This window comes from Plecotus auritus (assembly GCF_963455305.1).
Source record: "Plecotus auritus genome assembly, chromosome: 4".
NCBI lineage: Eukaryota > Metazoa > Chordata > Mammalia > Chiroptera > Vespertilionidae > Plecotus > Plecotus auritus.
The window spans coordinates 185665606-185678682 of record NC_137775.1 but is presented as its reverse complement, the minus strand read 5'-3'; the positions used below and the strand labels follow the sequence as shown (position 1 = coordinate 185678682).

Below are 13077 nucleotides of genomic sequence, written 5' to 3'. Positions count from 1 at the left end.
GATACAGTGCTTACCGGAGGGGCAGGGGTGGGGAACACCTGGAAGAGTTGGAGATTCATTTATCAGAGACAGGTCATATTCACGAAGGATTCCTCACAGGTGCACAACTCCAGAGGCGGTGCTCCGAGGCAGACAGCAATCTAATGAGATGGGAGATCTACCTAACAACAGCTATTCTTCCCCGGCAAGAAGGGGCTGGTGGCTTTAAAGGGCAAGAAGGTCACGGTTTGGAAGAGAAGACAGTCCTGGTTTTAGTGTGCTGTGTCACAAGGGCGTGTACCTCGGTTGCAGGCTTGATCCCCGGCCCTGGTCAGGGCATGTGCGAGAGGCAACCAACTGATGTATCTCTCTCACATTGATGTTTCTCTCTCTTTGTCTCTCCACATCCCTCACACTCTAAAAATCTGTGAAAAAATATCGAGTGACGATTAACACAAAAAAAAACACAAAAACAGGTTATTTTAATAACAAGCTGCAGAGGGGATAAGCACACATATGTAATACCTTAATCAATAAAGAAAAAATAAATAACAAGCTGCAAAAACTTTTTTTGTATTCTCAAAAATAAAAACTGCTCTGATAGCCCTCCCATACCCAAGCTTACTCACAAGTGTCCTATCCCCAAGCACGGCTCCATCCTCTTGGCCACCAGTCCTATCAGTGGAAAGATGGACACCAGAGCCATTAGTGACTCCAAAGTGCTGAGGATAGCAAAAGGGAACTAGAACGAACATAGGATTAGGACTATAAGAACATGGGAAATCAGATAAAAGGCTACAGAAAATGATATAGAATATAGGTTTGCAGAGAACCCACTGAGCAGGAAAGCTTGGGCAACCAACATCTTTGAATTTTTACTTCTTCAACCAAAAATGAAAGCAGGACTTCCAGGGCCCTGAGCTTGGTCCTCAGGTGTGTTGTGTTTAGAACACATGGAATCCGAATGCCTTGAGTGCATTTGAGTTGTGACCCTGCACATATGATCTCCACACTCACTTCCGCTCCCCAACATTAAATTGCTTCGCATGATTGTTATTGGTAAATCTACAGGATCTTCCATCCTCTTTCCACGTCCTAAATCCCACCCTCAATCCCTCAAGGAGGCTCATCTGCTCAGCCTTGGCATACCTTTCTGAGAAAGATAGTTTGTTTAGGTGCAGATTTAAAATTTTCTACTTAGGGGTGCCTTGTTTTTTCTCAGTCTACCCAAAAGAATGGGATACATAAAAAAAATTATCAGCAAACTTTACAGCTGCCAAAAGGAATAAAATAAGCAATATTTAATAGCAAATAGAAATGATCTACATAAAAAAACACACAAAGCTATTTATCCACATGGAAGTGGAATCTCAATATGTGAATCATGTTCATTTTCATTAGTAAATTACCTGTTTTTATATATTACAATATGATGTGCATTATATACCTCATATTACATATATTTTATACACACACACATCCTCTCCTTCCCAGTTCCCCTCCCTCTTCTTTCTTTCCTCCCCCTTCCCCTTACAAAAACACTCTCACTCTCTAAGTTGTATGTGCTGTAGGAAGGGGAAAGATTTTAGGAAAGACATGTAGAGAAATGACAAATGCTGTGATTTACGATGATCCACATATGATTCTACTTTGGTGAAATTACGATGCTAGAGTTCCCCATTATTTTTAATATTCTGAGATGCACACTGTATGTTCTTTATTACAAAAGATTAAAAGCTTTAAAAATATATGGTGTAAATAACTTGGAACGGCTTGTTAAGACTAGGTTTCCATCATCACTGTGACCACCATCATCACCCATGATTTTACTCCAAATTTAAAATACATCAATAAAAAGATCCCCTCAACATCATAACATCAGCCAAGTTCCTTTTCTCATTCTTAAGCACTCTGAAGATATCCTTGGTACATGAGTTACAAGTCAGCAATGCTTGGAGAGGCAGGTCTGTGGCTTTGCCTCACCAATCCCTACTCCACCCTGAACCCACAGCTTAGGGGCCACTTCCTCCTGTCCATTCCCCCAACGCAACTGACCAATCTTTAGACCAGGTTCTTCACCACACAGAATACATTGAGGCGAGCTGACCCCATCTGCTTCCCATTTGACTAAAGAACTCAACAGCTGCTTCAGCAAGAAGCTTCTTTGCCCAAAGAGCAGAGAATCCATGTCTCCCCAAAGAAGATGCAAGTGGAGGAAAATCAGCCTCTTCCCCTCATTCCTTAGACCAGTGGTTCTCAATCAGGAGTGATCTTGTTCTCAGGGAACAGGTGGCAATATCTGCAGACATTTTTGGTTGTCAAAACTGAGGGTGAAAGTGGATGCTGCTAAACATCCTACAATTGCACAGGACAGCTGCCACGACAAAGACCCACCCAGCCCCGAATGCTAACAGTGCCAAGATTGAGCAATACACCTGTCGTAGAGAGACGAGCTTTCCCCTGGGTTCCATAGCAGGTGCAAGAGAAGGAGAGACTGTAAGGAGAGTCAGGGCTGCTCGTGGTGAGTCCCAGCTGCCATTAACCAGAAGGAACGTCCTTGGACCACCCAGAGCAGTACTTACAATGCAGGAACACTTGGTGCACTTGTCTCCTTCGGGCTGAAAGTCCTCCCCTTCTTGGTACTGCACACCCTCAAACACACAGCCTGGAAAGCAAAGGAGAGTTTAGAATGAGGGCAGCAACCTTTGTTCAGTTTGACCCCATTTTTCTATCCACTCTCATCCATCTCCCATCTCCACCTCCACCTAGAAGAGCATCCTCTTTAAACAGAGGACAATATTGCTTCATAGTAAGAAAAAAGAAGGGAGGGAGGGAGGGAAAGAAAGACCAAAAGAGTACAAAAGATTGACATAGGCCCAAAAATCTCAAGATGCTTGAAAGCACATCAGAGGTTGGGCCCAGGTCAGCCTGATGAGCCCTGCAGAGCCTGTGGAACTCACCATGACCTCATTGACCACGGCCAGGGGAACCAAACGCCAGAGGGACCAGAGGAGACAAACAGAAGAAGTCCCAGTGAGAGAAATCAATAATGAGCTAAATAGCAAATGACCTAAAGAGCTGCCACTCGGTGAGTAGCAGGAATCGCCCAGCCTCTACCAGGCCCTCCATACCCATGATTTCACTCCATCTTCACCAGTGAGCCTACCAAGTAGGGACTTCTGTCACTGTCCCCATAAATGGGGAAGACGTGGCTCTGAGAGAAGAAGTAACTCACCCAGCTGGCCGATGGCAGAGCTGGGATTTAAACTCAGTTCTGACCCACTGGCCACACTGTACAGATAAACAGGCACCAAGACAAGAAGACACAAAGGTAGGTCAGGAGGTACCCGCAGGTTTTCAGTCCCACCCTTGGTCCTGTTAAAGGGGTTGTGTTACCCCACCAAGTCTGGATAAAAATAGGACCGGAAGCCCAGGAGGTGTCTCCTGTTCAGAAAGATGATCAGGACACTGTTACATTCGTAACAAATCTCACAAATGACCTAGAGCAGTGGTCGGCAAACTCATTAGTCAACAGAGCCAAATATCAACAGTACAACGATGGAAATTTCTTTTGAGAGCCAAATTTTTTAAACTTAAACTTCTTCTAACACCACTTCTTCAAAATAGACTCACCCAGGCCGTGGTATTTTGTGGAAGAGCCACACTCAAGGGGCCAAAGAGCCACATAAGGCTCGTGAGCCGTGGTTTGCCGACCACTGACCTAGAGTATAGCTGGCCAGTAATCCCCTATCACCCAGACCATGGGAGGACTGTCAGCTATTCCTCAGGTCCGTACTCAGGAGGCACTTTGCCAGAATAGCTGAGGTCACTTTCCACATAATAGACAGTGCTGGAGGCAGCAGTCCGAGGGCCAACACTCAGCAAAGGGGGCTGTTGCGAAAGACAGCCTCATACCCCTGGGAGTGAGTGTTCAAGGCCCGCCAACTGAACTCATCAACAGAACCCACCCAAGTCTTGAAGTAGCTGGTTCCTTCCAAGAAGAAACAAGTATGACCCTCATCCACCTGATCTGGCTGCTGGACCTGTTCACTTTTTTTATTATTATTTATTTTATTTTATTGTTTAAGGTATTACAAATAGTAGTATATATGTCTCTTCCTCCCCCCCCCGCCACAGACCTCCCTTTGGCCTCCCCTACCCGCCCCCTTGGCACTTGCCCTTGTTCCCTCACCCCCAGTGTCTTATGTCTGTTGGTTGTGCTTATATGCATGAATACAAGTCCTTCAGTTGATCTCTTATCCCCCCCAACCCTCCCCTACCTTCCCGCTGTAGTTTGACAGTCTGTTTGATGCTTCTTTGCCTCTATTTTTGTTCCAACAGTTTATAATGTCCTTTATATTCCATAAATGAGTGAGATCATGTGTTATTTATCTTTCACTGACAGGCTTATTTCACTTAGCATAATGCTCTCCAGGTCCATCCATGCTGTTGCAAATGGTAAGAATTCCTTCTTTTTTACAGCAGCATAGTATTCCATTGTGTAGATGTACCATAGTTTTCTAATCCATTCATCCGCTGATGGGCATTTACGCTGTTTCCAAATCTTAGCTCTGGTGAATTGTTCTGCTATGAACATAGGGGTGCATAAATCAGAAAGGATATATGGACCTGTTCACTTTAAAGCTAGTTATAGAGCCCTTTGTTCACTGAAAGATGCAGAGACAAACACTACTAAGTCTGAAGCTGATTAACTGAGTGAAACTGCTTGTAAAGTCTTGTTGATACCCACATCCAGCCTTCCACCACCTCCCTGCTGTTCCCATTGCTTAGGGAAGACCTGGTGAACCCACCCGCGGCCCTCCCAGTGGCTGTAGCTCAGCATGGTTCATAAAGGCAGGTACCCGGTCATCTCTTTTCAAAGGACGCTGCAAACAAAGGGTCTTTCATTCTTTCATATGTTTGTACCACTGATTCTGTCAGACAGTTTTCCAGATGATTAACCACAACAATCTACGTTTGACAACTTAAATAGAGAATTTTAAATGAAAATTCCATGCAAACTGTTCCTGTCACAACTCACCATCTTTGAACAAAGGGTCAGGAGGAAAGGAAGGAGCAGACAACCAAGAATGCCCTGAAATCTGTCTCAGGAAGAAGCTGACCACAGACGGTGCATGTTTGTCATTGTGGAAAAACCATCCCATGATCAACGACAGATGCCAGTCCTGAGTTATGAAGGAGAATGTCCCAAGGCTTCCCTTGAGGGTCCCTGTCTAGACTTAGCTGAGACCACCCTCCCAAGACAAAGGGTGACACATTCTGGATGTGGCCTCTGATCTGCATCCCAAAGGTTGGCCTTTAAAATTGAGAAAGTGGGGGAGGGAGCAAAGTTGATTCTTTTTTTTTTTTTTTAATGTTTTTATTGATTTTCAGAGAGAGGCAGGGAGAGGGAGAGAGAGATAGAAACATCAATGATGAGAGAGAATCATTGATTGGTTGCCTCCTGCGGACCCCCTACTGGGGATTGAGCCCACAACTTAGGCATGTGCCCCGAGTGGGAATCGAACCATGACCTCTTGGTTCATAGATTGATGCTCAGCAATACCGGCGGGTGCACAGTTAGTTGATTCTTGACCCCATAGCAGAGGGCACAGAGCTTGCCCAGCTGTCAGGGCCTAGTGTGTGCCACTGGCATGCTAACTTTAAAGATTTGCCTCCCAGGGCATCTGGAACCAAGCAGAACAGTTATCATGGTGTGTGGGAGGTGGGAGGTAGTACAATATGGTGGCCATGAAAGAGAGGAAGCCACACCCTAACCCCACCTTTGGCCTTTACTCACTCACAGGTCTTATTCCCATTGGGTCTCATTCCTTCCTCTGTGAACTTTGGGCAGTACCTCACTGGTGGGTCAAGTGCATTCTGAGGTGTAGTATGTACAATCATGGAGTTCACCCCTTCCTTCTGGGAACTCAACCGAAAACAAAATGGAAGAAGCGGTTGCTCAAATATGATAACTTCAATTGCTGAAATAAAGTCACTCTGATGTTTGTACACTCACACTTTCAAAGGCAGCCAAAAAATATGACTATCTCCTGACTGAGGAGGAATGTTATATGTGCTCAACCGATTCTGTATCAATAAAACAACAGTCTACTCAACATGACTGAATTCATATTTAAGAGCTATGACAATTTTAAAATCTATACAGCATAAAAAAAAAAAAAACTGCTCTGTTATCAATCTCAAGCTTGGAATTACCTGGGAGGGCTGGGTGCCACCCTCAGAGATTTTGATGAAATTGCTCTGTGATGCAGCCTACACATCAAGATTTATTTTTTAAAACTCCCTGTATCTAACTTAATAAAGATCTTTTCAGCATTTAAGAGTATGGCTACATGATACAAAGCATATTTGGTGCACTCAGAAGAAAAAAGTGATTAGGGAAAGAATTATCAGCCAGTTTTTGGTCTTCATGTAAACTCATCCAATAATACTTCACAGCAGTCCCACTGTGAAAAGGAAGATGGGCTCAGTAAAGACTGTGCAGGGCCCGGCTGGTGTTGCTCAGAGGTTGAGCATCGATCTATGAACCAGGAGGTCATGGTTCGATTCCCAACAGTGCCCAAGCCTGGGTTGCAGGCTCGATGCCCAATAGGGGGCATGCAGGAGGCAGCTGATCAATAATTTTCTTTCATCATTGATGTTTCTCTCTCTCTCTCTCTCTCCCTCTCCCTTCCTCTCTCTCTGAATATGAATAAAAACATATTTTTACAAAATGAGAAAAGACTGTGCAGGGAACTTAGGAAGGTCAGAAGTAGTGGAGAGGGGCCTGTCCTTATGTCATTCAAAGATGAGAAAAGACCAGACCTCAGAAGGGACTCGGGTCTAGATATATTTCAGACTGCATGGAGGGAAACAGCAGGCACCTGAGCAGGGAGCCTCATCTTTGCCGAGCGACCCACCGTGTGGCCATAGCCATGTCCCAGGAAGGTTTGCAGAACAGAAGGCCCTTTGGAGATTAACCTCAAGAGCAAGAAGGAGTTGTGAGTATCACCTCCAATGAGGAAAAACACTCTGGAAAACCCAAAATGCAGAACATCTGTCTAAGAGGATGGGCCAGGGGCTTAAGGGCTCAGAAAAAAAATCTCTCATCTCACTATCCCCGGGCTCAGACCTCAGGGTAAGCAAAGGTGCAGGAGGCCTTGGTAATCCTGCTCGGAGAAGTGAGAAGAAACCCTCCAGCTGCTGAGAGCAGGGAGCCCCCCACCGTCAGCTGGGCCGTGGGGCCTCTGCAAAGACCTGGGTCCAACTTGCTGCACCAGGCAGCCAGCGGAGGCCAGCACAAGCCTAGGCTGAATCCCCTCGGGGACACGGCTCTCGGTTTTCAGCAAACATCTGGTTACCTCATCGCCCAGGCAAGCTCTGGCCAAGGGATTGCAAACTGAAGCAGTCAAGACATTTTTGGTAGCGAGGGAAAGCCACAGCCTCTCCTTCCAAAATAAGCGTCACCTGCGGCCCGTGGAGTGGAAAGCAGGCCGCTGCACCTCGAGCAGCCACATGCCAAGACCTACAGCACGTTGCATTCATCCCGGGCTCCCAGGGAGGCCAACCGGACATTTCGAGGCAAAGAAGTTTGCTCTCTAAACCCATTAGGTGCACAGATGTAAAGGGAGAAACAGTCCGGTTGGGAGACACCAGGCATTCTGGAGAGAGCTCAGAGGTTCCAGCAGGAGCTGCAGCCTCCCTGTCCTGCGAGTTTACCTGGACACGTGGGGCAGCACGTTCCCGGATGCTTGGAGGGATTTCTACAATGCACGACACACCGCACCTCAGACTCGGTGACAACGCCTTCCTGAAAAACAGAACAGCAAGGTCAGCCCAGAATCCCCGCTGCAGACTCATTCACTTTTGGAAAGTCACCAAGGTAACCGGAGAGGAGTCCCAACACAAACGTGCAAGGCGCGAGTGGTGTCAGGTCCAGAGGTACGTGGCCCAGATGAGGTCAGATCTCCCTGGCTCAGCCCACGGAGGCTAGTTCTTCACCCTAATCTTACTCTTTCTCTTTGGCCCTATTGTCTTTCTTTCTTTTAAATCTAATGTTTAAGCCCGACCAGCATAGCTCAGTGGTTGAGCGTGGACCTAGGAACCAGGAGGTCACGGTTCGATTCCCAGTCAGGGCACATGCCCTGGTTGCGGGCTTGATCCCCAGTAAGGGGCGCGCAGGAGGCAGTCGATCAATAGTTTTCTCTCATCACTAATGTTTCTCTCTCTGTGTCCTTCTCGCTTCCTCTCTGAAATCAATAAAAATATATTTTTTTAAATAAATAAGTCTAGTGTTTAAGACCCTGATGTCAGTCAGTAGCCTGCAGTGCCTTGCTGTTCATTCACAATTGCTTTTAAGTTTTCAACACTTAACTGTATTTTCTATCACTGTCATTATACTTTAAGCCATTAATTTTGAGGCAAAGAGTATGAACAATAATATCCAGACGGGCATCTGGAGACGTAAATCCTAAACCCTTCTAGAAATACCTAGACCAGCTCCACAATTTAGACATTCCACTCTGCCTCCCTTAGAGACTGGATCACCAGCATCCACTGAAGAGATTAGATAAAATGATTTTCAAGTTCAGAATACCTATGTCCAAAGAGAGACTTCAGGTCTTAATAGTGAAATCAAGTGACTCATTTGCAAACTGATCCTGGGACTCTGGCATTTTAACGTCAACTGAAACATTACTTAAATTAATTTTTAGAGTTGGCTTTTGAAGAATGTTCACCATATTCTCTACCTATTTTATACATGGATTTGTGTGTGTGTTTGCTGTTTGTTTAGTCTTATTTTGAGGGGAGATGTAGCACAGGCTACAAATAATTAACTATCTAATAACTAGATGCTTTTCTTCATCGTGTCTGCCACCAGCGCATCTCAATCCTACAAGGAAGGGTTCTTTCCTACACGTCTTCATATCTGTTAGTCCTGAGGCGGCCACCACCAGTGGAGTTTATTCTGATCTATATCACAGTGGGAAAGAAAAAAACAGCTGCCAAAATTCTGTAATAGACATCAAAAAAGGATCTGTGCTTTAATTATGTAACTGAAGCAATGCAAAGAGCGAGGGCTCAACATCCATTTCCCTTTATTATCTGCAATCCAGATGGAGAATTCAGGTTTGCATGAATTTCCTGTCTCATCTTCAGAGCATCCTCTTCCAGTAAAAAAAAAAACCACAAAAAAACTAAAAGCAGAAAATCAAGGTGAATTTTTCACCATCAGAACTCCTTTGGTAGGAGGATCTAAGAAATAAGCTCGAATTCAACGCAAATGGAAATAAACCAGATCATCAGACCAGCTGGTATCTGTCTGGTGCCTAGCTGGACCCAGGACACACAGGCTCTACCTGAAGTGATTTCAACACCAGGCCCCTCATTGCTGACCACCACCCTGGGAGACAGAACCAGCCTCATTGCACGGGGGATGAAAGTGAGGTCCAGGGAGGTTAGATAGCAAATGCCATGAGTGGCAGGCCCATGGGTTCCTTGCTACACTGCACTCTCTCCACTGTTACTGAACCTGTGGGCATTTAATAAGAACGTGAATAGGTAAAATTCAGATTTCAGTAAACTGAATGTCAATATAATTTTTAAAAATATATTTTTATTGATTTCAGAGAGAGGAAGGGAGAGGGATAGAGAAATAGACACATCAATGATGAGAGAGAATCATTGATCAGCTGCCTCCTTGCACACTCCCCACTGGGGGTTGAGTCCACACCCCAGGCATGGCCCCGATCAGGAATCACATGGGTGACCTCCTGGTTCATGGGTTGATGCTCAACCACTGAGCCACTCTGGCCAGGCTAAATGTAAATATTTGAGAGAAGATCAGAGAGAGTCCTGGCCAGTGTGGCTCAGTTGGTTGGGCATCATCCTGTGCACCGAAAGGTCAGGGCACATACCCAGGTTGTGGGCTTGATCCCTGGTTAGGGATGCATACAGGAGGCCACTGATCCATCTCACATCAATGTTTCTCTCTCTCTCTCTCTCTCCCCTTTCCCTTTCTCTCTCTAAAATCAATAAAAACATATTTTTAAGAAAAAGATCAGAGAGAAATATATATTATTATACCAACCTTCCTTTCTCCTTTAAACGCAAAATCCTATGCTTGGACAGTGAAACTGGGCTAGGAGTAGAATGATTTAACAGCACCTTCTCTACAGAGAAGACTTTTAAAATTATATCCAAATTCAATGAGCATTGTTTAAAGAGCATTTTTCAAGGGGTAAGAAAAAAGGAAGTTTGAACATTGAGAGTCTGCATTTGTCCTTTTGTTTATCTCTCTGTGTTTCAGACCTGTCACCATCAGAGCCACATGGGGTCAGCGTTCCTTCCGAGTTCCGCAAGCACCAGCCACAGAGGGCTCCTCAGGAGCTGACCCAGTGGTTCTTAAATGAGTTGGGTTGAAATCATGGAGGTTGCAGTGTACTAATTGCTTTGACTGAATACAGTGCACAGATTGGCTCCAATTCAAAATGTTCCTGAATCAAAGGAGGAAAACATTACCTCTAACAGTACCTCTTTCTGCTCACAGGAATTTGTGTTTTGCTTAAAGTTGGCTCACAGGAAGTCATGAATTCTCCCCAAGGACATATGCATCTTCCAGGAGTTTTTTCAGGCCCAATTTAACAATGGTAAACAATTCCGCTGTGTGCTTCTAGAAGCAAGTCCTATACAGTATCTATCCTGTACTGTCTTGGTTCAGTGAATGCCACAATAAGTATGTACAAGAATACAGTTGGGTTTTGTTGTTGTTTTGTTCTGTGCTTTCTGAAAGGGACTTCTGAGGAGGACTCCACAGACTCCCCTTCACGGGAGGGTAAGAGCGCTGGGCTGTACCTGGCACTGGCGCAGGACACAGGGCTCCGCAGGACTCTGCCACTTGAAGGAGCTGTTATAGGTGTTTCCTTCATAGGTGCAACCTAGACCGGAAACGGAAGCAGGAAGACAGGCCAACGATGAGTATGGGTTTTTTCCCTTTATCTTTGAAGCAAAGGAAGTCAAGTCATCTCAGCCGGGACTGGTGATAACAGGACCCATCAAATTGTTTTGCTATTCTCCCCAAAACACAACTAAGCTTTTAAAATATCTACTTGGCTTTCACTTGCATTAATTCTTTGACTACTGAGAAGATTAACTGCACAGACTATATTTTCAGATGAAAAACCATGGATTGATGAGCCCTCTTGGCCAAAATGCATAACCTTGTACGTGACTTTATTTATGCCACATGAAATACGAGGAGGACTGAGGCTAAAACAACATGGTGAAAGGGCATCTTACATTAGACTCAGTGGATTCAAAATTGCTGAAGGTCAAGAGGGAAGGTTAAAACATGGTAGGAATTAAAAGCAGAAAATATAAAATAGGAAATAATTGCAAAATTCTATTTCGATCTGAGTCTCCTGAAAAGCTATGACCTTCACCAGCTGAAACCCCCCAAGTCTTGCCTCCCAGCTCTCAGAGCTATGATTTCATATTTCACTTTTATTTATTTCAGGTTGTGAACTAGATTAAGGAAATCTGAAATGATCTATGTATAGATTATCACATGTTAATTCACCAGCCAAACAGAAGTCAGGCTCACTCATGGAAACAAGCAGAAGTCAAAGGCCAGAGATGCTCAAAGGAGGCCACAAGCCAGTTAAGTCCCTGTAGAAAGAGCCAAAGAAATAACGTTGCAAAGCTCACATTCTAGATCTTGATTTCATTTGTCTAAATAACACCCTCCTTCCTGTCTGTGACACTTTGTGGGAAGAAGCACTACATGTTAGATTATCAGGAGCCCACCAGGCAAAGGGATTTATCAGTGAGAATCCGATGGCTTCGCCCCAAGAGTACAGAAGCAGGACACACACATGGGATAACGCAGCACTAAAAGGACCCACCTCTTGGTACCAATGATTGACTTCTGCCAAGCCAATCACATCAGTTCACATCAGTTTTCCTTGTCCAGGATACAGGGAGGAGACTTACCTCCTCCCCTGAATTCTGCTGTGGTAACAACAACACACCCTTCTTACTACATACAAACAGAATAATAAAGGGCTTCAGAACATTTCCATAGACATTTTCATGGCTTGGAACCACGATCTGGATTCCCAGGGGATTATGAATGATTGAAAAGAGCTCAGTAATGCTCTCCTCTCTAGTTCCTACAAATCAAATTACAAAAGTACACAGCTGATTGGAAACATATTAGGGAAATGCTTTCACTATATATTTTTTAATTTCCTTTGCATGAAGTGTTACAGTGATAAAACGTTCAACCGCAGGAACCCCTAGCACACTACAAATGTGTACGCCAAACCAAGAATGAATACAGTGAATTTTCAACAATGAAAACCAATATAAAACAATTTGGGCTAGCATAAATCTTCCTGCGCTCACACACTCACAACACACGTGCCATGTGCATGTCTGATCCGCTAAGGCAAGACTCGCGCGGATAATAAATAACTTGTTCCGAGAGAGGGAGGCGGGGAAATCAGGGGGCCAGATCTAATTCGTGTTCAGTCCAAGTAAATAGGAGACGCCTGCCAAGTCCGCCAGCGGGGTTTCCAAATATGTTATATATTTTCATCCTCCGGATTTAAAAAAAAAAAGAAACTGAAAGAAAGGGTGATTTTATGCCGCTAATAGGGCAGGCAAAGCTCTTGCCTTTTGACTGTGGAGGAGGAAGTGCTTACAAAACCCACACAGACCAAGGAGGGACTGCTGGCCAAGAGGCTGCTCCGAGCAAGGCCAGCTCATGTGCACAAGCTCCCAGGAGGGGAAAGGCCTCTCTGAATCATCCCTCTCGATGTGGGATAAAAGCTATTGGAACAAGTGGTCCTCGGCGCAGGGAATCCAGCAAGGTTTTGTGCTTCAGTAACTGTCGGTTGGAAGGGTGGCTCCGCTGCCCTCTTTCAACATGCAAGAACCAAGGTCAAGTTGTAAAGTGCTCTACTGCTTCACTGCCCTTATTTGCCTGTCAGCCTCCCACACCTGACTCCACAGAATAGGTTTTCCCAAATGTGGGAGGAGTCTGAGTGACGGAACAGCCTCTAAAACACCGGTGATCATCTCTTCAGTGAATGC

At 44.9% G+C, this 13077-nt stretch overlaps 1 protein-coding gene across 2 annotated transcripts in view; it reads right to left on the bottom strand.

The window, feature by feature from the left end:
• Window positions 1–13077, bottom strand: part of BMPER (BMP binding endothelial regulator) — a 208370-nt gene that overhangs the window by 145872 nt on the left and 49421 nt on the right. For both annotated transcript variants that reach the window (XM_080664939.1, XM_080664938.1), the window contains exons 4-6: window positions 10837–10919; window positions 7702–7792; window positions 2562–2644 (exon numbers count right to left, since the gene is read on the bottom strand). In XM_080664939.1, coding sequence (XP_080521065.1) covers window positions 2562–2644; window positions 7702–7792; window positions 10837–10919 — 257 coding nt within the window. The remainder of the gene's footprint in view (window positions 1–2561; window positions 2645–7701; window positions 7793–10836; window positions 10920–13077) is intronic.